The 25,679-nt window shown below is 45.6% G+C and overlaps 6 protein-coding genes across 6 annotated transcripts; 3 read left to right on the top strand and 3 right to left on the bottom strand.

The window, feature by feature from the left end:
* Positions 1-3,203: 3,203 nt before the first annotated feature.
* On the top strand, positions 3,204-8,127 carry ATNIH1004_011574 (uncharacterized protein; the record flags this gene model as incomplete). Its single annotated transcript, XM_033576136.1, has 4 exons — positions 3,204-3,474; positions 3,537-4,716; positions 5,847-7,033; positions 7,361-8,127. 4 exons carry the CDS (start codon positions 3,204-3,206, stop codon positions 8,125-8,127), a joined length of 3,405 nt encoding a protein of 1,134 aa, XP_033421991.1.
* Positions 8,128-10,344: 2,217 nt separating this feature from the next.
* ATNIH1004_011575 (uncharacterized protein) lies at positions 10,345-10,763 on the bottom strand (the record flags this gene model as incomplete). The annotated part of the gene is made up of 2 exons (XM_033576137.1): positions 10,345-10,602; positions 10,656-10,763. The coding sequence occupies 2 exons, from the start codon at positions 10,761-10,763 to the stop codon at positions 10,345-10,347; spliced, it is 366 nt and encodes a 121-aa protein (XP_033421992.1).
* A 1,448-nt stretch (positions 10,764-12,211) lies between these two features.
* Positions 12,212-12,978, bottom strand: ATNIH1004_011576 (uncharacterized protein; the record flags this gene model as incomplete). Its single annotated transcript, XM_033576138.1, has 3 exons — positions 12,212-12,537; positions 12,594-12,650; positions 12,696-12,978. The coding sequence occupies 3 exons, from the start codon at positions 12,976-12,978 to the stop codon at positions 12,212-12,214; spliced, it is 666 nt and encodes a 221-aa protein (XP_033421993.1).
* Positions 12,979-14,324: 1,346 nt separating this feature from the next.
* On the top strand, positions 14,325-14,803 carry ATNIH1004_011577 (uncharacterized protein; the record flags this gene model as incomplete). The annotated part of the gene is made up of 2 exons (XM_033576139.1): positions 14,325-14,482; positions 14,539-14,803. The coding sequence occupies 2 exons, from the start codon at positions 14,325-14,327 to the stop codon at positions 14,801-14,803; spliced, it is 423 nt and encodes a 140-aa protein (XP_033421994.1).
* Positions 14,804-15,280: 477 nt separating this feature from the next.
* ATNIH1004_011578 (uncharacterized protein) lies at positions 15,281-16,810 on the top strand (the record flags this gene model as incomplete). The annotated part of the gene is made up of 5 exons (XM_033576140.1): positions 15,281-15,528; positions 15,581-15,918; positions 15,972-16,288; positions 16,340-16,580; positions 16,632-16,810. 5 exons carry the CDS (start codon positions 15,281-15,283, stop codon positions 16,808-16,810), a joined length of 1,323 nt encoding a protein of 440 aa, XP_033421995.1.
* A 7,883-nt stretch (positions 16,811-24,693) lies between these two features.
* On the bottom strand, positions 24,694-25,188 carry ATNIH1004_011579 (uncharacterized protein; the record flags this gene model as incomplete). Its single annotated transcript, XM_033576141.1, has 1 exon — positions 24,694-25,188. One exon carries the CDS (start codon positions 25,186-25,188, stop codon positions 24,694-24,696), a length of 495 nt encoding a protein of 164 aa, XP_033421996.1.
* Between the last annotated feature and the right edge of the window lie 491 nt (positions 25,189-25,679).

Here is a 25,679-nt window from a genome sequence, read left to right on the forward strand (position 1 = left end):
TGGGCTGGTAAATATACTCGGTAAACTGGGCGGTAGTCTAGTAATAAAATTAAGAGTTAGTACTTTCCCAGGCTGCTTTAGTATTAGTAAAGGCTCTAGCTTGCTATAAGGTACATGTCTATGTACTTAAATTTTTTAATAAATATTATAGGTTTTTATATAATCCAGCATATCGCCACGCATACCATGCTAATAATATTTATATTTAACAGCTTCCAAGATGTGTTTTCCTCTAAAATATTTTTTTAAGAATTATTATAATTTGCTTTTATAATTTCATGTGTTACCGCAGGAATTCTGGGTATATAAATATAATCTTGGTACCTAAGTAAGCTATTTTCGCCAATTCCCCAGGCTAGACTATTATAGTCCCCTAGCTTATAATTAACTTTTTGCTTAATATCGCGTACCTTGCGATTCTCTTGGTATAATTTATATAAATAGTTACTATAAACTTTTTAATACTGGAGTAAGCTAATTTAGATTTAATAACCTTGCGGATATAGATCCATGGCACCTAGGTATCTAGAATTCTAGTAACACTGGTAGTATAGTTTTTATTTATAAATATATTTTTATTTATATAGGCATGCATACTCCCTATAGAGATATATATATTAAAGCTTATTTTATTTAATTATTTAAACCTGCCTTTGGTGTCCAGCGCTATTATTCCTGCCCATGCAGTTTTTAACTTATTAGGTATATTATCCTAATAACTCTTGCCTATAGCTAATTTTAATTTTAATTATAATATAGGAAGCAGTAACACATTACTTATTTTATTTATACTTGGTAAATAATCTAGCCTTTTACTTGGCATATCTGCAGGGTTCTTTACCCCAGGTCGGTGCTTAATATAAAAATTAAATATACTTAGTAACTTAACCTATCTTGCCTAATATTTATTAAGCTGCTTTAATATAGGCTGTATAAAACTACTTAGGTTAGTATAGTTAAACTTTACTACTATTAATTCCCTGCTCCTTTTAAGGTAATATCGCCAAACTTTAAATATTTTAATAATTACTAACAACTCTTGGTCATGCGTATTATACCTGTGTTTAGAATTAGTTATTTTTCGTGAGAAAAATACTATAGGATGCCACTTATTATTATTTTATAATTAGGAGATTATTATACTTATAGCGAAACCAGATGCATCTGTTTCTACCCTGGTTTTATTCCTAGGGTTATAATAAGATAGTAATGGTGCGCTTGAAAACACACTTTTTAGTTTATTAAATATAACTCTTATATTCTTAGATAGCTTAAGGTGCTGGTTTAAGAACTATTACTTTTTACTCCTCCCCCCTTGCTCCCCTCGGGTAAGCTGGGTCAGCGGTAATGCAATGCAGGAATAACCCTTAATAAAATACCTGTAAAAATTTGTAAATCCCAGGAATATTATAATCTCTCGCACGGTTGTTGGCTCTGGCCAAGCCTAGATAATAGCCACACGGCTTTCCTCCATCTAAATACCTAAAAATATAATAATAAATCCCAGGTATTCCACACTTTTCACATAAAATAAGTATTTACTTAGCTTGGTGTATAGCCTAAATTATTATAGTTTTTTTAAAACTATAGTAACATGTTTAACATGTTTTTTTTTACTCTGCAAGTATATAAAAATATTATCCAGATAAATAATATAGTAATAGTCTAGTAGGTTGCTTAATACATAATTAATATAGGACTGGAATGTAGCTAAGGTATTAGCTAGCCTAAATAGTATAATAGTAGATTTGCGATTTGCTGGGCCGACGCTCTTTTCGGCCGCCCCCTCCTTTGGGTTTGGCGCCAGCGTCCGTCGCGCCCAATCCAGTATAGTGCTATCTTTTTATGGTTTAGCGTATCCTTATCGGGTTTGGTATGTAGTACTAGCCCCGAACGGAATCTGCCATCCTCCACCGCCCGCCATGCGTCCTCCGCCATCTATATAAACCCGCGGTGCGTCGCTCAACGACAATTTCTCTTGTTTCCAACATTTCCCCCCCCCCATCCTCCCCCTGAATTCATTCCCCCTGGAGTTCTAGGCAGCAACGATTCCTCGGTCGGCTGAATTGGGCCCCTGCCAGCTGAAAATTCTGCACCGACGACACAGCCCCTTCTCCACCCGCGAAAAAGGAATTGAATGAATGGGCCTTGTGTTTCAAGGGACACGGGGTTGCCTTGATTGCCTGTCCTGTACGATTCGGGGGGCCCTTCGTTTTCCACTGCAATCCATAAACGGCTGTTTTTTCCTCTTTTTTGCATTATTGCTGGGGGTTTGGCTGGTCACCTTGGGGCTTGGACAAGGGTTTGATAATCTAGTCCCCCTCAGGTCTACATTATTTCGCTTTTCGCCTGTTGCCCTGTCTCACACGGCAGACATACAGTGATGGAATAGGGGGAAGGCGAAGTAGTACTAATCCCTGTCGTTTCTTCTACCCCTGGCTTCGGTTTGCCAATGCAATGTAACGCAACATTCCAAGTATGGTGCCACTCCCCGAATCGACCTTCGGCTGAACATACCTGTTTACTTGCGGAGTTGGTCACTGGGTCCGCTTCAAATCCATAACCAACCGCAAAAATGCCTCATGCAACACTGCGGCCGAGCTGAGGCTTTTGATCAACTGGGGGCTCGATGGTTTGAGGAGCCTGCAAGTAGTGTGCTGTCAATGGCTGAGAGGTAATTTTTTTGGTTGATCTTTCCCTTATTCTGAATCATCAGCTGGGGTGTCTTGAAGGCTGTTGCGCGGTCAAGGAAGAGGAGCCCTGTGGATGCGGTCATCCCAAGCCCCTTTTGCCGAGACAGTCCGGCCGCACGCTCGACACGCACCCGAACTCGCACCGGACATGAGCGAGGACCGGAGTCGACTGGAAATGGGGATCGCGGACCTCCGGTTGTAGAAAGACTACGATAATTTGGTAGCGCCTTGGTCCTATAAAGGCCGGCTGTCCTCCACCCTTCTCCCTTTACTTTGGATATGTTACGGGACGACCAGGCTCTTCTCGCCCACGACTGCTGTACCCATCGAAACTCAGTCCCGCTGTACCTTTTCGGCTTTTTGGGAATTATGTGGGCGAATCTTGATCAAATCGAGTTTTATCATGGCCCAAGCGGCCAACCGCCCTCTACCAGTGAGAAGCGGCCACCTACTTATGTTACACAATTCCAGTGTTCTTTTCCCACTAGGTCCGCCTTTGTCCAGGGACCGATGAATATACCAGAGTATCCGGCACCTCTAGAACAGGAGCCGCCCTCCACTGCTATAAACCATGCTTGGAATGCGTTTGACGTTGAGATGATAGAAACCGAACCCGTGGTGACCACAGATATACTTGCTACTCTTGACGCTTCATTAGATCTTGGAAGTGATCCTTTATCTCTTTCAGAGCCAGTGGCATTTGAAGACTGCGTAACACCAGCATTAACTACAGACCAGCTGGACCATGTTACTCCCCACGTACAGGAAAATAGCTCATCGGGTAAGCGGGCACAAACGTTGTATAATAGTCGGGTATCGACCTCTTTGTCTGACATGTTCCAGATGCTCTTCCTGATGTGGAAGTGGGAACTCCTCACCTCTTATCCGCATCGTGTGTAACCGTATCCAAACAAAACAGTGATGTCCCTAGCAGCATATCTATCTGCAGTGATTCCCATCAAGAACCTGACCAGCCAGCGCCGCCCGGCTCAGGGAACAGTCTCTCAAGCCTTGTCGACCCCGGCCATCGCGACAAGAATACAGCATTTGAACCATGTCATGCACTTAATCTGGGTGAAAATCCACGCCCAAGCGCAGCCGATGCTCCAGGGCGGGCTGAAGATGTCGGAACAACTAAAGATAATAGAGCAGCTGAGGATGACTTAACTACATCTAGCCGATCTACCCAGCCGTCTAGATGCTCTAGCCCAAAATATTCCGGTGGTCAAACGGCGACAGTTGTGGATGGCGCAGTACGCTCCCCGTCGATAGCTGTTGTGGTGCCAGCGCCTTCATGGAAGCAAGGAAGAGTCACAAGGGCAAGCACCAGGGCCGCTGCAGCGGCGTGCAAGAAGCGGCTTCGTTCAAGTCGAGGCGGCAGCGGCAACCACGGGGATCCGGATGCATCATCCCCTAACCCGGAACGGCCAAGTCGGCGGATAAAGCCAAGAGCTGCGGGCAAGTCTTTTTCTCATCCGCTGGGCGATTCAGCCCCTGCTTCGTGCCATTGTTCCCCCGATATCTACGGGGTCCGCGGGAGTGCCCTCCTCACGGTCCAACATGCTTCCAGATTAAAACCAGCATACTATTTTACCTTCGTGCCCGACGCCAGTTCGATGTCATCTCACCCCCTTCCAGCCGATATCCCAGGAAAACAGAGACCGTATTCATCGGACGAAAATGCGCTACTGGTGAGGCTGAAGGAAAGGGAGGGAATGCCATGGGCAGCGATTGCTAAACACTTCCCTGACCGACAAGCGACAGCCCTCCAAGTCCACTACTCAACTAAATTACGCCGCAAGGCCAGATCTCGGTCTGGAAACAGCAAAGACGCCGATGAGAGAAGGCCTTTACCATCACCTTCTAAGATGCCTACTGATCAGTCGTTATGCTCTGACAGTCGAACTTCGCAATCTCAGCATGATCGCAGCGAGACCCAACAGCAGTCCAGGAAGGGCCTGCCATGGTCTACGGAAGAGGTGGATCTTCTGCTGAAGTTAAGAAGGGACGAGAAACGACCTTGGTCGGAGGTGATAAGGTTATTCTCAGATCAGTATTCGGGAAGGAGTCCGGGTTCAATCCAAGTATACTGGAGTACGACCCTAAAAAGAAAGACAAAATAGGGTACCACAGGATGCAGGCTACATAAAAGGCATATTCAAGAAACTTTATCTTGAGTCGTTGCGATCAGTACATATTTGCTCACTATTGTGGCACCGGGCCGGGGGATTCGCACTATCTCGAGTTGTCTTTGAAGTATGTCTCCGGGAGTAATTCTTAGGGGCGCGTTTTTTGGCTTGCCGACCGTTTACACAAAAGTTCGTTTCGCCGCGGCGCTTTGGTGGAGACGATGATGTTGGCTGACTGTTGAGACTAGTGAATTTGCCATCGTAATATCTTTGGAATTAGTCCCTCGTGAGGCTATGATCATATTCCCTGCGCTAATCTATAAAAGATTAGCCTCATCTTCTATCAATCAACCTGGCTTTTCTGAGGAGAGGTGAACTATTTTTAAGATCACCCAATAGAGAGCTGGTGATGCTTGGTTACTGGTGATGCTTGGTTACTGGTGATGCTTGTGGACTTCGTGGATTTCAGATCTGAGACAATATAGGATTCGTGGATATTATGTGGGGCAAGCTAACTTGTTTTGCGGCAGCTGCCTGCTAGAAATCTTTTAACCTGAATAGGATAGTGGTCTGCGGGTTAGAACCAATTATTTTCTTTGTTCTATCACTCAGACCTCTTCCGTCGCGCCAACCAGAATGATATAGCATCTTGAACCGCCCAGACTATTATGAACTATTAAGTGGCTTGCTGACTTGCTTATTTTCATGAACCTAAATACGGCAAATGGGGCTTACTGTGTAGTCTGGCCATGGGAATTATTAGCTGAGGGGATCTGCACTTATAGCCTATCATAAGACCGATGTGTTTAATTCACCTGCTTTCTTTTTATTCACGACAATTTCACTCTTGAACCAATCCCAACCCCCACGGTCGGCAGGGATTATAGTTGTTTGTTGCCCCCTGGGCTAGGGGCTTCTCTGTTGGGTTGTATGCGGGATGCGAGTTGGGCAGTCATGACCTTAGTGACAGCAACCTTAGCTTCCTACAAATATTTATACTCTATTTCTGCATTAATTGTCATAGGAATCTGCGAGTATCTCCTAAATTTCGAGCTCGATTCCTTTCCTTCAAAGCCTTGGGCGATATGGCGTCTGATTATGGACAAAAGAATGGCTCCGAGATACCTTTGAACATCCAGTTCCGCTCATCGGGAAACTGCGACCAGTATGACGCAGACAAAAAACATAAAGGCATTCGTCACGCCAGAATCACATCGCGGTTGTTATTCGACCTCTTTTGTCTTACTTGGATTGCCCCAGTTGTCATTTTACTCTTGTTAAATTTCAAGAACTGGATTATCGGAGCTGGTGTTGCTTGTCGTATCCCATCTTTCAAAAACGACTGTAATATTTGGGGGCAAAACTCTCAGTCGCAGATCAAGCTGATGGACGACAAGGATCACGAGATATTGGGAGCTCTACAGATAGTTGCTAAGGCACTCGACGTCTGGTTTACTATTGTTGTTAGTAGCCTCGTGCTGGACCTAGCTATACTACTAGCGAAAAGTACAGGTCTTCCGATGGGATATTTTATGACCTATATAGAATTCACTGACGTCACAACTCTCCTGAATCCAACATTCTGGAAGTCTTCGGGAAATTTCGAAGGTCAATCTCGCTGGCGCGAAGCATCAAGACGTTGGGCCTTTGTTGCTTTTGTTACTATGGCATGTATTGCGTCCAATTTAATGGGACCTGCAACCGCAGTACTCGCTATTCCCACTCTTGGATGGTCAGATGACAGCGTTTCCTCCACACGGACATTTGGGGATATTGCAGCTTCTGAACCGCCCAAGTATGCCAATATTGCTCCTGACTGCGAAGAATCAGCCTTAGCAGCGCGCAATTATACGTGCACGCTTTACTTTTCAGCGAACCTGGATGAAATGTTAGCCGGAGCCCGATGGCGCAACCAGCTATCCAAATACAGGTACTCAGATCAGATATTCGTGATCAACAATTTGGCCTTCAGACCAAATAGTTCAATCAATGTGGACCGACATATAGAGAGTATCAGATGGACGCCTAACAGAAAGCTCGCGAAAAAAGTCAATCGAGACTACGGCGAGGTTTTCTACTCCAAATCCAAGGACAGCTTCCAGAAAGCGAATGCTTCCTTATCCCGACCTCTAGAGAAGCGAGTCTTCGACCTTTACCGAAATTCTATTGATATTGAGATCCATCGCAAAGGCCCCAGTCTAGGATATGCTGGTTTCTGTGTGACAGCCAGCATAATTAACATACCACTTTCAAGCACAAAGTCAGTGCGGTGCTACAACGGCACATATTCCGATATCCCTGGGGAGTCTGTTTTCACATGCATCCGCAACGGTCCTGGTTGGCCAGCAGCCAGATTTGCACGGTCAAGTTTTTCTTTTGGGAGAGCGGACATTCCACTGGTAGAAAATGTCTCCGTGGACGTTTATTCTGTCGACCGATCTCTTGTCCCTAATATTAGGGATGAGCATTGCATTGTCGAATTGCAAAGCAGCAGCGACAATTGCAATTGGGATCGGATGTTTTCTGACCCTAGTCCAGAATCTGCAAATTCCACTCTAAATGAGCAGCTAGTTGAATACACCCTCCCACAATCGTTATCCTTGAATACTACAATCTTGTGCCGACAGAACACCTATCTCACTTTTCCCGATTACAACATGCGCATAACACCATCAGAAATAAACAGCACTCTTGTCACGATGGAGATTCCTAGCAATGTGTCGGCCAGCGGAATATTCTTACATCCAGACTGGATACTCGCCGCGTGGTCTGTGTCTCCATCTGGTATCGTCGATGCCAAAAGACCAGCAGCTTCAGATATAATGGTCTCACTTAAAGAGGTAGCTGATACTCAACCACCCAAAACACAAGAAGAGCAAGCTTCACTTAAGAAAATCATGGACAGATTTTTCGGTCTTCATACCAGTGTACTCGAGCATGCCCTGACCCTGGTTGACTATTCTGTGCTGAATGACACTGAGGCCTCAAAAACAATAACCGAAGATGCGGCGCATCCACTACTCCCTGCGTTTAGACGGTTTCGTGTTTGGTCATACGGAGATAAGTCTCGCACCTTCAAACTAGGTGCTGCGGTGTCCATATTCGGTTGCATCTGCGTCATCATCCGAACAGTGGTCAGTCAGTATTTCCGCATTAACCGGCCGTCCACTGTCGAAATTGTAGCTGCAGCATTGAAGTACACCTATCAAGGTGATCTTGATGGGGTGCGAATGTCATCGGAAGCGGGAAAGCTTCCATTCGGCTATCACACCGCTGGAGATTTAAGCCTAGTTCGCCGTTTCTAAGTAGGAAAACCCTCAGAGATTATCACTTGGATATTTGTTATTGGGCGTTCACTCGTTTAGATTCTTTCTTGCCGGATCAGATGGAGATCAATGGTTCGTTTCCCTCCAGTGGTGAGAATTCCTAAAAGTGCTAGGCCGGGAATGATGCACTATGAAAGCGATACCTAGGTTGTAATGGGTTTTGCCATTTTATTTTCTTTTCTTTTCTTTTCATATACAGGGCTTAATAGGAGAACGGAAGAGAGAATCTTCAAGCAATCGAACGATTCGGGGGATCATTTCACATCGCGAAGAGCACCGACCGCACACTTTTCCTGAAATATCAACCCCGGGGGGGAGATGACATCGGACTAGCGCCCGGCACGAAGGTAAAATAATATGCTGGTTTCAGTCGGCACTCCTGCGAACCCCGTAGGTATCGGGGTAACAACGGCACGAAGTTGCGGAGGACGAGAAAGGTTGGTCAGTTACAGCTGACTCGCCTTTATTTGTCCCATTATTTACAGTACACTCTGGAACATTAGTTTCCCTAGGGCTTGGATTTTCACCCCGATCAAGTGCATCACGTGGTTCACATGCCTTATCCTCGTCGCGGTGGCCAGGGTCGGCAAAGCTTGAGTGACAGGAACATGTGCGGGGCGGTGCTGGTTGAACTGGTTCTTGCTGGGAATCATAGATGCATTGATCAAGGAGGACCGTGAGTGAGGACAGTATCGCCGAGGGTATTTTCTGGGGCTTCTCCTTCCTGTGCGGCCAATCAGTGGCCAAAATTTACCAGCTGTGGGTACATTTCTGGTCAGTCCAACAAGCGCCAGGGAGATGTTTCCAATCCGAGTGAGCCGCCAATCGTTGAATAAAGAACTCTTCAGGTCCGTGAAGTGGGGCGTGATACTCTTTCCTCAGCCAGAGCTCAGCCAGGGCTCAATGCCGTATCTACAGAAAATGTAAGCAACCAACTATTAACTCGTCAATGGCCCCACGCATTACGATCCACTCGTCTATTATGATAAGCCAGTCCTGGGGTTCCTATCCCCTAGGTAAAGCCCAAATGGTGAGTTCCAGCAAACTCCGATCCTACTAAGGACCCCTGATCCTCGCTGAGGTACTACTTAAAAAGTCATGTAAAGTTTCCACTCCGACAGAGCATTGAGGCTGAACCTTGTCCCTATTCACGTCGTTGTACATCCTTGACCTAGTAATATTCCAGGGAGGCGCTAGCTAAGATTACTCACATTATTCCAACCAAACAAAACAAACAGCTTTCATGGCCACATCGACAGAAGAGGCCCGCAGAGCCCGCTACCGCCACTGTCTCGTTGCATGCACAACAGAATCGTTTCGGACGCATATGAGGTGATCTCTTTACCCAACTGCTTTGCGGGTCATCTCCGGCTCTTTTATACTTCCCACGTAGCCATGCATTGTCCAAACTATTCTGGGGCTCATGTGAACCAGTCCCATGCGCGTTTGGAAAGTCCTTGTCCTTTCTTGGAAGGAGCTCCTCCCTTTTTGCACCGGTATTATGACGCTTTCTGTTCTTCTAGTGAATCAGCAACTGGCTTTCCAACAATGTTTTAGAAGAATGTACTGGGCTCATGTTAATCGACATGCAGGTGGCGAGCAATCACAGCTGATTCGAGATCAGGGAAGTACCTATTCTCGAAAAACGGACGTAGGAGGGAGAGTATTAGAAAAAGTCCTAACAATGCCAGCGCGAGCGATATAGCTACAAAGAGAAGGGTGCCCATAGTTATTGAGATGCATATGATTCTAGAGGAGATTCTTTGGCTTATATATCCAAGGAGTCCATCCTAACCAACTATTTCCTGTGAACTACATAGACCGCCACAGAACTAGTCTAGAAGCTCGGTCAATGCGTACGTACTATGTACACCCCCCCCCCCCAAAAAAAAAAAAAAAGAGCAGCAGCAAATAATCATCTCGAATATAGTCAATATGCCGGTAGAATTCATTTAAAGCAATCTCGGTTCTTGACATATCCGTACGGAACGTATACCCAAAATTTATCACCCGCATGGTGAAACAATACCTCAATCTCATCTTGATCGGAGTTTGGTTGACGAGATTCAATCCCACTGATACCACAATGGTCAAGGCTTACTGTAGTGTATTGGACCAGTTCGACCATACGTTTACCGGTCGAATCATCGACATATGGACGAGGAAAGATTTCATCGTTCCTGACCATGGTGAGATCTACATCGATATTTCCTTCGGTGACAGTGCCTTGATCGGACCCATAGGAGGGCTCATGGTCCGGGTTCTCTGTATCGGTATTTTCGACGAGAGTACTTTGGTCGGATTCACTGTAGGTGGCCATGCCCTTGGCCTCGGCATGGCCTCGTCATTCGTATTCTGATCAGAGCCACAGCCTCCCAGGTCGTCAATTCGCTTGGTCTCCACACAGTTTTCAGTCAAGGCGTTCTCCCCATTGATATAATTGACACCAGTTGTCTGCCGGCAGAATCAATTAGACAGGTGCTAGCTACCTAATTGTTAATACTCACAGGCTTTTTCTTCGCCTCAAAAGGAGGCATCTCGCCAGAGAAAGACGTCAGGTCACCTGGTTCTTTGCGCATTCCCAAGCAGCGGAGTAAGGTGCTAAACCAAGGCATGGTTCGACAAAACGCACAACAAAGATGCCTAATCGGTGAATAAAAATGTACTGGTCTGTGCCAAATTGCGGTGAGCAGTTGGGACAAGGCTGGTGCCTTTATATAATGCAACGCGCTATCTGATATCAGTCCTGGTCCTGAGGTTCCTTCTGCCACTTTCGGCAGTAAGATGTGGGCAAAAAAGACAGAACGGACAGACCGTACCAGATCGACAGATTGGCGGGATGGAGAGCTCGAGCGCATCTTGATGGATACAAGTTTCTTGAGACAACTCCATCCATAGAATATGGAAAACTAGGCACTAATGGGTAATGTGAGTAGTGTGCAAACAAGAATGGGCAGAAATGGGCGGATGTAGGCGGTAATGTTTGAAGAATAACCGAGTGATCGAAATACATGGGTGGATCCAAGCAACTATGCAGAAGTAATCGCAATAGCACCTTATTCTATCTCATGTTGTCCTCATGCATAACCAGGAGGTAGGGTAATTCCTTCCGTTAATCTGTCATAGATTGTAGTGAATAGTCAACTGTACTTTCAGTCCCGCAATAAGCGTCCAATGAAAATCACGTGGTATAAACTTGGCCTTTATTTATTTTCTGCCCAAGTGATGTTCGGACCGACTTGGCGGGGCTAGAGAGTGCCCCTCCTTACGAAGCCACCCTCTGCACCCGCAAAAAGATTTCGGACAATGTCAGGCCCAGTGGGTTATCTAGATTATGCTTCATTTGAAGAAAAATGTATTCATATTAGACAGGCCCTTTTATCAAACTCCTACAATCGCTGCGAACGTTTTCCAACTACATAAAAACAATCGCCATTTTTCGCCCCATCCCCGACAACAAAGGTTGCTTACACTGACTAGCCCGAGAAGATACTCGAGACGATTATCTGAACCGATATTGTTAGAAATCGATACCGTAAACTTCGTCGGGCGTACCTTTTCTTCTTGGTACTTGTTATCTTATGTAAGGGAAAATCATCTAGTCCAATTTCATACGTGGCTAACCTACCATCCTGGAAAGGAAAGAATATTTGCGAAAACCTTACTCTACACCTCGACAACAACCTTGCGCTCTAGCCTTTTCTGTCAAAGGGTGCTTCCACGAGTTTCATCGGCTTTCTGTTTTCCCCAAATTATCCAAAGGGGCCACCCCCCGCAGCAGCAATGGCTGATAGTGCGAATGGAACAAATAATGAACAGAAATATCGGGTAGATGATATTGCGCATGATGACAGGTTACTTGAAAGAAAAGTGAAGGAACTGACTGGCAACGATGTGCGGTTGGCCCCAAATAATGTTGAAGTTCACGATTTAGATTCTGTGGATTGGGACACAGCCTGTGCTTTACTCGTTCGAATAGATGGTGCTGCTGGTGCAGTATATGTTCACGGAAATCAACTGGATATTGTGATGACAGGAGCGAATCGTGGCGCAGGTTGGTGGCTTATTGTGCTGAACCCAGGCCAGAGCTGTCGATTCTATGGACAGCCCTCTGTACGGTATTTTCATCGTTCAGCCTAGACTGTCGGAATTTCATGAAGGCTTCACTGAATTCCATTGATACTTCAAACCGTAGTTCGATGGTGGGTAAAGGTGTACCAGTCCATGGCATCACCATTCGCATGCCCGAACAAGTTTCTGGGAGGAATTTCGCTAGCGCTCTTGTTTCCCAAACATTGTATGGTGAGTCGAGGAAACCGAGTAATTCCGGTTTTTGGAAAGACATTACCGATCGCAGAGGCTGGTCTGGTCGGGGGATCAGGCCGGTACCTACACACTCAGAATGAGCAACGGCTTTTGCAGTAGCAAATATGATTTTTGCGTACTATGTGGAACTGAAGTGTTTGGCAGGGACTGCGTCGAAGGTAAATTGGTTTGGTCTTCTACTGTTAGCTTCTAGACAGTGCCCCTGAATGGTACCGGCATACCAAAAGTCTTACCCTGAAGCTGAACATACGAAATGTGTCTTCTAGTATCAAACGTAGAATTGCACAAACATGGCTCGTGGGACGGAGGGACTTCGTAGGCTTTTGTTGCAACTGTATTGGGTTCATTATCGACAACGAGAGTAGGATTTGCAGCTTTGGCACTGCCTGATACATGTGACTGTCCATCTTTTTCAGAAGGACATTGTAGGTCAAACTCTCTGCAAATATCAAATGCCATATTTTTCAAGTTTTGCGGATGCGGCACACGCGCCCACCAGGCCATAATCTTGGGGACAAGGCCATACTCTCGTTTTGAGCCAATTTTAGTACTATTCTCACTCAAACAGCGCAGTATGAATATCTCAGCACTTCTTTCCAAAATTAATCCCAGGTTGTGCCTTGTATTTGACAGTCGATCGCGTGTTTGCCGTGGTTTTGAGGCAAGATGTGAAGCATCGATTTTCAGAAGCTGACAATAAGACCTGCATCGCCGAATATGGCGTGCGTGTGGTGTATAGTTATCTTGTTCAAATTTCTTCCTTTCATCTTCCAGTACATGTATTACTGTTCCATTAGAAGTTGACATAATGACAAAAGTGGAGAGAAGGAAGGAATAGCTCCTATGAGCTGGGAAGCATGGGAAAGGGAAGAGGTGGGCAGAGGTGGGCAGAGGTGGGCAGCAACGGGTGTTTTATAAGGCTAGTGCAGGTAGCTAACTAAAGTTAAGCCCCGTTGACAAATGATATGTGCTAGTTAGCCGCCAGACTTATTGAGGGTAATGTCACAGCCTTGTCTTCAAGGAGAAAACGAAGTTATTTGACTGTCGACGTGCATTTTCGAGCAATAATAGGCAGGAATGTGCCAGAACAAGCAATAACCAACCGAACATATCACACAGCCCACCCAGCTTTCAGGTTTGTAGTCTAAAGTCAAAGCGGACGCGAACAAAGGTACTTTTCTTTTCCTATTAGACAGATCAATATTGGCGATCACAATCAGTGCTACATGATCCTAGCGCATGAAAGATTGGCCACAAGCCCGAAGATAGGACCCATCTGTCGCAATATCATTACTGGAACCTCGTTTACAGCTAAATAAAGGGTACAAAGATACGAAACTGTCCAATAGTTGTTGATGACGATGCAGGCTCTGGTCTTATTGGATGCAGTTCTCCTGTCCCAGTTAAATATGGATATTGGTGCCTAGCTTGGTGCTGGCGACTCGCTCTCCCCACCAATTTGCCTCGATGATTCACCCAATAAGATCATGCAGAAAGGTAGAAGTGTGACAAGGCTCAAACGGACAATACCAGCGTTTAATAACAATCCACTCATATAACCATATCATCGGTTAGGACAATAGAGCGCTAGAGGCCACCCATGTAATTCGTTTCTCGAGAAGCGCCGGGGTGGAACTAACCAATTCCTTGTCCTGGCCCTTTCCCACTGGATCTCGAGGTTCATTATCCCGTTAAAGATTATAAGACGGACGCGAAAGCATTCTCTTTACTGGCTGTACATATAAAAGGCGGGCCAAACCGGCCTCAGTTTCTCTTCTGTAACTCATTCAATCTTCAGAAGATACCTTGCTATTATAAACGAAATATCACTTTTCTTCTATTTACCAAACATGGCGTCCAGAGCATTCTCGACCGGTGCTAGACGGATGAAAAAGCTCGACTGGAAATTAAAGGGAACGTCGGTAGATGTCACATGGCTGACTGAACAAATGGATGATAGTATCGACCAAGTTCCTGGACTTGAGAGCGTTGTGAGTGGGCAGGTAAAGTAAGCATAACTAAAACGCATCTTGTCGTGCTTACGTCCTAGCTAACTGATGTTAGCGGGAACCCTCATCCAACGCCCGGAAACGACGACCCCTATCATGGATCTGTGGAGTTGTACAACCAAGCCGGCCAGCGCCTCACATCAGCGCATTGTTATCCTAACGGATATGTTAAGTTCTCTAAGGAAAACAAATACAAGCCTGTAAAGCTGCCGCCGCATCCTAAAGCCCCTGCTATACCTCCAGCGGGCCCTACAACCTCGAAGCCTGATTCGCAGCCCACTCAGTCCGATTCGAAGTCAGGACTGTCTGGTAAGAAGTGAGGGGGCATGCAAACAATTTGGGGCATAAGATGTTAAGGTTGGCTTAGGGTCCTGATAAGGTATACCATTCCGTATGAGGCTGAGCCAGGGGGGTTGGAGCAAAGGAGGTTCTGTCTGTTATTTTACTCCGTCTGAACTCTCCATCGAGGAACTTTAAGTTTGTTTATTTGTTTGTTAGTCGGGAAATTGAAATACGTTCCTGCGCTCTTGTAATTGTAAAGGAAATATTTAGCCACCAAATAACGGCAAAAAGGCTGTGGTTGGAAGTAATGTTTCCTTTGTTCAAAGATAAGTCGGAAGTACAATCAATGACATCATACTTTAAATCACGTGATGTTTACAAAGATGTTTTATCTACAGCATTTGGCTCCTCCGCCCCCCTTATATTTTCCATTTTCTCTCTCCTTCGTGTTGTTCAACCATATATGGTCGCCGCTGTCTCCATTACAGAGAGACCACGTTGAGATGCAACTTATAATGAAGTCGATAAGAAATACAAGGACGCGCGTGTTCTCCTCGCTTCGCAGAAAACCTCTTCCTACCCCTCCTCCGGGGCCTCTTTTACCCCAAGATGAGACTGTTGACGAGGAGATCTGCCCAGGCTACAATTCCAAGAAATTCTACCCAGCAAAGCCTGGAGAGGTTCTCGCCAATCGCTATCAAGTCCTTGTCAAGGTTGGCTGGGGAGTTTCCTCTACCGTATGGTTTGCCCGTGATATGCGGGGGTAATGTTGCTTTCGTCCAATAGCTGGTGGCCGTTGCTAAGGGACTGTCTAGATACGAATCAGAACCGGAAAGTGTTGTAGCACTGAAGATAACCAACACAAACAAGCATGCAACTGATGATGAACGCGAAATTGAGGCCCATATTGCTAAGATGGATCCTTCCCACCGCGGCTATCCGCTCTTTCGAACATCTTCGGAATACTTTGAGGTCAGGGGTCCGGAAGGAAGACATCTATGCCTAGCATATGAGCCTATGAGGGAGCCAATGTGGCTTTTCCAGAGACGTTTTAAAGATGGAAGGATCCCCCTCCCAATTATCAAGACCTACATACGTTTTCTTCTTGCGGGCCTTGATTACCTTCATACAGGATGCAAGGTTGTCCATACTGGTATGCACTTCTCTGACCAAACTAGTGATATTGGCTTATAACCTGTCTTGTAGATTTAAAACTTGAGAATATTATGGTCACGTTTGAAGATCCCTCTGTGCTTGGCGACTTCATGAATTCCCAGTTTGATCAACCGATGCAATACAAAACTGACACCACAGGCCGACCGGTTTATCGCTGTCACAATGATTTTGGGCCACTGAGGAATGTAAAAAATATACCGAAAATTGTTGACTTTGGACTAGCCACCCGACTCGGTTGCGATGACTGGGGTATTTACCCTATCCAGCCTGACCACTACCGCGCCCCGGAGGTTATCCTTGGCTGTGGTTGGAAAACGAGCGCAGATATATGGAACCTGGGTATTCTTGTGCGCTATATGTTCCCCAGCTAGGTCATTATATAGCTAACACCATTCCAGCTTTGGGATATCATGCAGGGCAAAGAACTGTTCCACCAGATTTATGATAAACAAGGCTGTTATGATGCTAAGATGCATCTGGCAGAAATGATAGCCTTGTTCGGTCGCCCTCCTTCGGAGCTGATTGCAAGATCTCAGTCGATGTTGGGGTATAATTGGCCTGAGCCTGTAAAAAGAGGGGACGGTCAAGTTTGTGAAAGTGCAGAGCAGTATTTTGGTGGCCCTTTTTTCGATAAACACGGTATTTAAAACATCCTATATAAACTATCACCAAACTAATGAGTCACGATAGGCGAATTTTTACATGATGACTTGATCCCAGATCGAAAGCTCACAGATACTCTCCCGTCCTTAGAAGAAAAGGAGAGAGAACGCTTCTTGTCGTTTGTAAAGCTGATGCTTTCTTGGCTTCCAGAGGAGAGAAAAACGGCGGGTGAACTGATGGAGCATCCGTTTCTTCGATTAAAATGAATGTACAATATTAGAACTCTAGATTCATGCCCGCAAAATGTTGGGCTTAGGCTTGGGCTCAACGAAGGTACTGTATTCTTCAAAAACCGACTTAATTTCTATGAAGGATTTATTGGATTTCGCACAGTGGGCATTTAGCCCAACCGGTCTTTCTAATTTAATGGTCATCGCGTGCGGCGACTTTTCACACGGTCGGCGCTTCGGGTGGTCTCAAATTCTTCTGTGCCGTCATCCTGTACCCCCGACCGATGCAAGGCTTCCGCCGTCATTCCGAATCATGTCCCAATATGATGGTGCCCACTGGATTCTGAGTGTTTTACTCTTACACGTTAATCCATTTATATTACCTACCCTTAGTATCAACAGTAGCCAACCATCACCAGTAACCAAGCATTCAGAGTCTCCCCACCCCAATATTGGGCCATCTTTTTTTCCCCTAACGCTAGAAAAGACAACCTTCACCTCCTTTCCTTCAGAGTGTCATTTGTACAATACAATTCTGTTTGACGAAAGTACACCGCTGCCGTGTAAAATGTGACCCCGTATAGAGAGTGGCGCCGCAAAAAGTTCGGCGCCTAAGAGACGCCGCATAGACGCCGATGACTTGCTAGAGCCGATAACCTTGTCAGAGCCGACAACTTGCCAGAACTGTTAACCTGGCCAGAGCCGACTACTTGCCAGAGCCGATAACATTGTCAGAGCCATGGGTTTTGTGGACATTGCTCGCCAAGTTATATAAAGTTTAAATTTTCTTGTGAAATGCCTCCCAGCGAATGGTCAAAAGAGAAATATTTAGCACGGTTGAAGATATAGCTGTTACAGCGAATTCACACTCTATACGGCGTCTCTTCTTCTGTGGCGTCTCTCAGGTGTCTCCCCGAAAACGCAAGTTTACTGGGTAGTCTCCATGAGGTGGGGGAATGATTACCACTTTTGGCTGCGCTTATTATACCTTTGAACAAAATATAACTTTCTTGGCACTAAATTCATTGTAAATTTACACCGAAAGTCACCGATTGCAGGTAGCCGAACCGCAGACCTAGTTTATAATGTACCTTCCAGGAATTCTTCTTTCGACCATTTACTAGTAACCCTTCGATTAGCCATTACTCCCGAAAATGTTAGTTATTTCCTAAAGTATTAATTTGGAACATTTATATGAACCATGCTATTTGGGTCTGCTGAGCGGCAACGCCACGTTGTTCCCTGAAAAGCGGATTTTGCACGTGCAAAATAGAAAACGTCTTTTACCCACTAAATCCGAAAGTGTGGCATCTGAACAAAGAATTGTGGCCCTCAGCACTAATATAATAGATCGTTGGTCTTTTGCACATATGTAGACTTCCTTAACTTTTTCTAATATAAATACGGACATCTTCCTTTCAGATAGTTAGTTTGACCCAAGAGGCTCAAAATATAAAGTAACTTCACCGCATGAGTAACCATGCTGCAGACCAAAGGAGGTATGCCGCATCCGAAACAACCAAAGCACTCGAGGACAAGCAGGAAGTCCGTCCGCCAGAAACGAGACCGTCGCAGAACCAGTCTGGTAAAGAAATCATCCGAATATAGCCGGATGTGCGGCGCCGATGTTTGTTTAGGCATACGTATCAGGGAGACAGGTCGAGTTTATATATTTTCCGCGGATGCTTCGGGATTTTGGGCATTCGTAGGGTCACAATTGGTATACTACCTAGACATGCATATGTGCTCCAGTGGCTGATTCCTTAGGACTCCTATTATCCAACCCCAAGCCAGATAACTGATCAGGACGCCATCAGTTTATGAGACCAAGACTTGTTGGCGGATCAACAGACGATCGACGTAAAGGGCTGGAGCCCATTTGACCTCTCGGGCCACTGTCCCTATTGTCCCTATTGTCCCTACTGTCCCTTTTGACCCTGTTGGCACCTTTGACCCATCGGTCGACATGTCACGTGATTCTCCACCTTGTTTGTTTACTGCTCATTTACCTCTTCCTTTCTTCCCTTCTTCAACGATTCCTTTTTGTACATAGCCTATCTTATAGGTTCAACCGGTTCAGCCCCTGACAATCGAAACGGAAGACCTGGAGTCCGACTAAAGTGCATTAGGTTAGACAGTTATAATAAATCTCGGAGGAGGACTGGTTTGTATTTAACCATGGATCCAGGTGTATCATTAAACTAGATTATTCAATCCATTTCAAAGTTAACCTAGGTCTGTCATACCCCGGGTCCGTTACGCTGTAGGCCGAGTGCCAATCCGATTCGAACCCCCTTGAAAGCCCTGTAAAAAAATGTGGTGACTTTCGATCGGGTCAATGTCGGAAGCATTCCAAACAAAATTTTGAATATTCACGCCGTTCGATGTGAGAAGCATGACTAAGGATATAGGGCTTGTACTGTGATCACACACCCTTCTGAAAATGTGGCCTCCAAGAATCGTGGCCTCCGAAAATCGTGGTCTCCGAAAATGGTGGCGCCCGGCGCTAATATAATAAAGCTTTGGTCTCATTCTGCTAACTTTCCCCCAGGGTTAGCCCGTGGCTCACAGCAAGAACAGACAATCTCCAGATTGTTACAGTCGTGCAAATTTGGCGACAAGAATGTGTCATTTACTGATGCTCAGATTCAGTATATCTGTAAAGCGGAAGCTCGCATTCTCCCCCGGGATCCGTTAGGAGACTTACAGTCCAACTTGGACAATCTTCCCGCAGTGGGCGTAGCTTGTGTGGCGATGATTTCGGGACCCTGGCGTACCAGGCCTCATCGTTCAGCTGGAATTGGAAGGCAACCGCCTCATCCCCCTTTTCCGGTGGAACATGGATGGGCAAAGCATGCGTTGCTGCCTTCGGCTCGTAGCCCCTGCGATACTCTGATCTGACAGTGAGATGTGATTGGCTTTATTTCTGTTGCCCCATATGCAAAGGGGGGGATATCGTGATGCGCAAGATCTCTCCAATACCTATAATAAGAGGTTCTCAAACGTTAGTCCTTGGTCGTCCAGGAGCCACGGGCATCTGACCGACTTCGTATGGACTGCATCTGTCTATGGACTGTATTTGTCCAAGGACCATATCTGTCCAAGGACTATATCTGTCCAAGGACTGTATCTGTCCAAGGACAACTGTCCAAGGGCGACTGTCCAAGGAATGTATCTGTCCAAGGACAGGCTGAGACCTGAAACACCTGGTCTTAATGCAGTAGCCATGGTTACTCGCCCTCGGCGGCGGCTAATTCAAAGGAAATGTCAGATATTCGGACAGTCCCGAATAGGAAATAGGATTAGATAGTCTTAGAGCTGTATCTGTCCATGGAAAACTGTCCAAGGACAGGTTAAGTCCTGTGACACCTGACAGCAGTGTGGTAGCTATGGTTACTTGCCTTGTTCAGGAAGGCTTTGAATTCTGCCAGGAGTGCAACACGGATATCTCGATGCTGGTCCGGCTGAAAGATAATGGCCAGATTACGTGTTTAATTCGAACAAACGATGGATTTCTTCCCAAGAACAATTAGCAGGTGATGAAGTTTTCTAAACGAGACTAATAGATTTTTAGATACTGGTGTCCAGTCCGGCTCCCTATATGGAGAGATCACTCGTCAGAGTGCCGTGGGGTCACTGCGGGATCCACCGTGGGCCTGCAGTGCTAGCGCCTCAGGCTGGTCAAAATAATGTCAGATATTCGGCTAGTCCCGAAGAGGAAATAGAGTACGATTGGTGAAAAGGTCTTATTTAAATAAATTGAGCTGGTTGGGCTCTTCTTGATTATCTTCTTGATTATTATTTTTGTTGTGTGCTCCATGAGGGGGATTTACCCCGATCTAGTCACATGATTCCGGTCCACCAACGGCCATCTTTGACAAATAATTACTGGATGGACAGGGATTCTGACCCGGCTGCGGAAGCTAATGAAAACTTAGTGCCGCAGTGGCTCCGCAGCCATCCTCCTGGAGGCAGTGGGACTACCGCTGCGGCAGGGCTAAGTATTGGACGATGGAATTCTACTCTGGAGTTTTCCACAGCCACCAATAGGAAATTCCTTTCTTACTGTGCGGATTGCCAAGCAGAGTGGACCTGCAGCTGCGCCCAACAAGACCAGTGTGCTTACCATATACCCATATATTATGATTGGATAGGGAATGAAACAAATGTTCTAGAAGGTATATCACCTGATAAGCAGTTTCACATGATATATCCTCTCTTATCTTGCCTCCGCTTTTATGGGGACCCTCACATGGCTAATTTCTTCACAAGAGGAATCTCACAAGAAGGTTTCCCTCTTAAAAGAGGCCTTCTAAGCCAAGCTTTCCATGTTGATTTACTTCATATAAAGGTCTGACTATAAAAGTATTATTATAAACGCTTGTTCATGGCGGAATGTAAAGGGCTGGGGCCCGTTTGACTTCTCGGGCCTATGGTCCCTATGGTCCCTATGGTCACTATTGTTCCTATTGTCCCTGTAGTCCCTACTGTCCCTACTGTTCCTATTGTCCCCATTGGCCCTCGATGACCCACACCACGTGACTTGTGTTTATATTTGTTTACCTGTCCTTTTCCCTTTTCTTCCCTTCAAGGATTCCTTTTTGTACATAGCCTAATATATAGGTTCTACGGGTTCAGCCCCTGACAATCCACCTGCTTTTAGTTATAAGTCATACTTCGCCGCCAGCTCTTGCCAGGTTATCCATAGGGGCGTGGGGTAGTAAAGTGACTAAAAGTTTATTAGTCTATGTAGTTTAGAAAACTTTATCATGACCTTACTAATTCTTCTTGGGTAGGGGCCCATCGGTCATTTGAATTAAACACGTATATCTGGCTGTTATCCTTTAGCCGGACCAGCATCGAGACATCTGCGTTGCACTCCTGGCAGAATTCAAACGCCTTCCGGAACAAAGTTCCTCCTCGTCGATAATGCTGTTGCTGTTTTGCCTTAGAGTTGTTGGACTGGCGGCCACGGATTTTCCTTGGCCATTCTAAGTATATCTCTAGGGTATTTATAATAATATGGAAAGAAAATTTAGAAAATTGTACTCGAGTCTAAAGCCTTGGAAAATTCACCTTTATATGGCTTAAGTAGGATGCGACATATTTTGGTGGCGGCTGACCGTCCAAAGTCCATCGCCAAACCCAGGTCTCTTAGGAGAATGAATAATGCATACGCAGACTACATGCCTATGGAATACCAATCCATGCGGAAAAACATGCGTATGCAGACTACTTGCCTACGGAATACCAATCCATATACAGACTTTATACATATGGAATCCCAATCCATACGCACAAACACATGCGTATGCAGACTTTTTGCATACGGAATACCAATCCATATGCAGACTTTATGCATATGGAATCCCAATCCATACGCAAAAAAACATGCGAATGCAGGCTTTATGCCTACGGAATACCAATCCATACGCAGAAAAACGTGCATATGCAGACTTTATGCTTATGGAGTCCCAATCCGCAAGCAGAAAAACATGCGTATGCAGACTACTTGCCTACGGAATACCAATCCATATGGAAAAACATGCGTTTGCAGACTATATAAACAGAAATAATATCCAGCCCTGGATATATGTTCTTCCATGATCTGTCCCTAGATGTACCATTATATTGAACGATATGTTAGATCGGCGTACCTACTGTGACACCGAGAGAAGTAGAGGAAGTGGGGGCAGTAACTATTTCCCTCTTACTTTCGTTCAATCGTTTCACGGCATGATCGGTCGTGTTTCGGGGCAATAATTACCCCATGTTCATAGGCACCGATTTGATTGGCCGTTTAAGGTGTGGCGTCAGCACCTTCCTCATTGTGGCCTTGGGGCTTGACTTGGTTGGTGAAGCGCCTCAGGCTTGCCTTCAGGTAGGGATAACTACTGGACAGGCTATCCCTAGCAGCGTGCCTGCCAAGCTTCTCCGTAATCATAAATAGGCTTTCATTGGTTCATTGCATTTGTCACCCAGTAAAGTGGGGCCCTCAGTGTGGGTATTATAACCACCTCTACTCCGTAGTTATGGTTCATGTTCGTAAAACCTCTTTAAGTTAAGCCATTATTCCTAACGTAATTGGTGACGTTCGTAGGAAACCTTGGGTTTCTTATACAGGGGATATTTGGGGTATCTTTCACAAACACAATCTATTTCATTGAACTATACCTGCAGGACAGATAAGAGGATGATTAAAACAGCAAAAAAATAGTATCCATCAATATTATCAATGAACATGAACAAGTTGGAATTCCCAAAGATATTTAAGAAATCAGATGCACAAGCGGTGCTTGCCCTCGACCTGTCTCCACAATGTATTTCATAGTCGAGTGGTTTATTGCATAGTTGCAGTGACCGTCATCCAGATGCACGGTTCGAAATGGTAACAGACAGTTGTGACGCGGCAGGCTGTCCAGGTGCAGCTGATCCCGTCGTGCGCATGGGCGAGATGAGAGTCGATAAGATGGAGACGGAGAGAATCTTTTCGCTTGGAGAGAAATTTATGGGGAGGAGGATTAGATACTGAACATCGTGATAGGCCGTAACAGATAATACAAACGTCCGTTGGACATTCCAGGGGTTCTTTTTTAGGAGGTAAGGGTTCTTCCGACTTCTTAATTTTATTATTATCTATTATCCCAATTTACTCGGTTGCCCCGCCGATTTGGCTCGCAGAGCTGTGAAAGAGCGACCATATCATTGGTAACCTGATTAGAAATAGAGTAGTCCACATCTTTTTGAATTCTCGACAGCCGAATGTTAGACTAGTATTTACTTTCTGAACTGGTACTACGGAGGGGTTCTAAGACGCGCCTTTTTCCCCTCTGGATTGAGTGAGTTCTTCCATCATCCACTGCGTGCCTTTTTCCAGTTTGAGCGTCAAAAGAGCAGACGTAGTCCCAAAAGCTGAAACCAGGGGGCTGATTGTGTTCAAGGTCTGTGTAGACAAGAAGAAGTGGAGACTCCTGCATGTGATATTGAACATGGTCGGCGACATTACCTGAACTAATTAAACCGTTATTAAGGTCAGCGAAGTAATGATTATTTGAGATTGGATCCACGAAATCACTAATGCGCTGGAGTAAACCCGGCCCGCCAATTTGGGTTTTACAATACTGCCGTGTCTTGAAAAAGTAGAATACCGCGAGAGATGTGTTGTTGGAGTGGTACCACGTAGTCAGAATCTCTTCAGCGCCCCGGTGATGTAAGATATATGTAAGATGGTTTAGTGGGGCGACACAGCTGCTGTCTTTAAACCCCGCTGCTATGGGTGGACGTAAGATCAGTGCCTGAGGATTTGTGTCGCGGGGAGGGTAGGGTGTTTTCCCATCCCCTTGCACCTCCAGGTCCTCGACTACCAAGTCCTCGCTGTTATGCAGCGGTGTCCCAGGAGGATGAGAGTAAAGTGAGACTGGGGATAAGGGCTCGGCACCAGGCCGGGTTTGGATGGCAGATAGCTCTGTCGCCGTCTCCCACCAGGGCAAATGAAACCCACGGGGAAATAAATTCCGACCGAAGAAACAGAATATCATATCTCTCGAGATCGCAAATAAGGTTGGACAATCCCCTTCAGGCTAATCTGGACTATAAAACTGTGGCACAAACAAGAACCGGTGGTCCTTTTTATACGTTTTTCTTGCTGGCAGTCCACAACGCTTAATGGGACGTTGGCCACTATCCTCTGTGGTAAACCGCGGAATAGTTATCTCGTAGGAAGACTTCTTTCTCGGAATCTTTAGAAGATGCACTATTCTATTAGAAGCACCTTCCTCCCAGTGGGGATCGTAACTGAAGAGGTCTACCGGACGTCGACCAACCAAAAAAGCTCGGGCACCGGGCTTCGTCACGACTTCTGTACAAAAAGAGTTGATCTGATCAGACGTGAATCCCAATTCCTCGGCTAGGATAGCAAGTTAATAACTAGACTCTTGTAGTGTTTCTCGGTATACATGCGTCTCGTTATTGCGCTCGCGCTGGGAGCCTGTAAGGTTTATATCAGAGAGATTTTCGACGTGGCGCATTGCAAAGAGCCAGAGTTGGACATAAGCAATAGTCGCATAGTTTGCTTGAGACAACAGCGGCGAGCTATTCGGCTCCGCAGTTAAACTCTTAATAGAATTTTCGGTAACTTGCACAGGCCACACCATATAGCCGCCATCGATCGTCCGGATGAGTGCATTCTTCAAGTCTTTACAACCAGGATTAACAAGTTGTTGTAGGGCTTTTGCACATGGCTCGAGAACCAGAGTATCTTGAAGCAACGAGCGCAGGCTCAGAATTCTGCCATTTGTGCTGAGAAGATGGTTGAGTATGGTGGTTCTGCGGTCGCCGTCGGTAACAGAAGGAAACAGTTTGCCCCTGTCCATTAACTTTGTGATAAGGCGGCGGTCTTCTCTTGATCGTGGCATTAGGTTCTCCACCAGGCAGACGGACTTGGTATCAATGTGTATTGTCTTCCACCAGTTGTTGTTTCCCACCAGCTCTTAGTTTCCACCAGCTGTCAGTTCTACCAACTCTCATTTTCCACCAGCTGTTAGTTTCCACCAGCTCGCAGTTTCCACCAGCTGTCAGTTTCCACCAGCTGTCAGTTTCCACCAGCTGTCAGTTTCCACTAGCTCTTATTTTCCACCAGCTCTTATTTTCCACCAGCTCTTATTTTCCACCAGCTCTTATTTTCCACCAACTCTCATTTTCCACCAGCTTTCATTTTCTCAGGTCTCGTAGTAGAACGTAGTAATAATTTCGCAGTCCTTCCATGACCGCTGTGACGTCTCTACAGTATCCGTCCATAGGAAAACATTAGAATAGAGGTAATCTTTGCTAAATTTACTGCAATTCTAAATCCGCCTTGGGTGAAAGCCATAATTCAAAATATCAACATGAAAGGTCATTCAGATTC

The sequence above is a fragment of the Aspergillus tanneri genome (genome assembly GCF_003426965.1).
Source record: "Aspergillus tanneri strain NIH1004 chromosome Unknown AapTan_8_pilon_pilon_pilon, whole genome shotgun sequence".
NCBI classification, from domain to species: Eukaryota; Fungi; Ascomycota; class Eurotiomycetes; order Eurotiales; family Aspergillaceae; genus Aspergillus; species Aspergillus tanneri.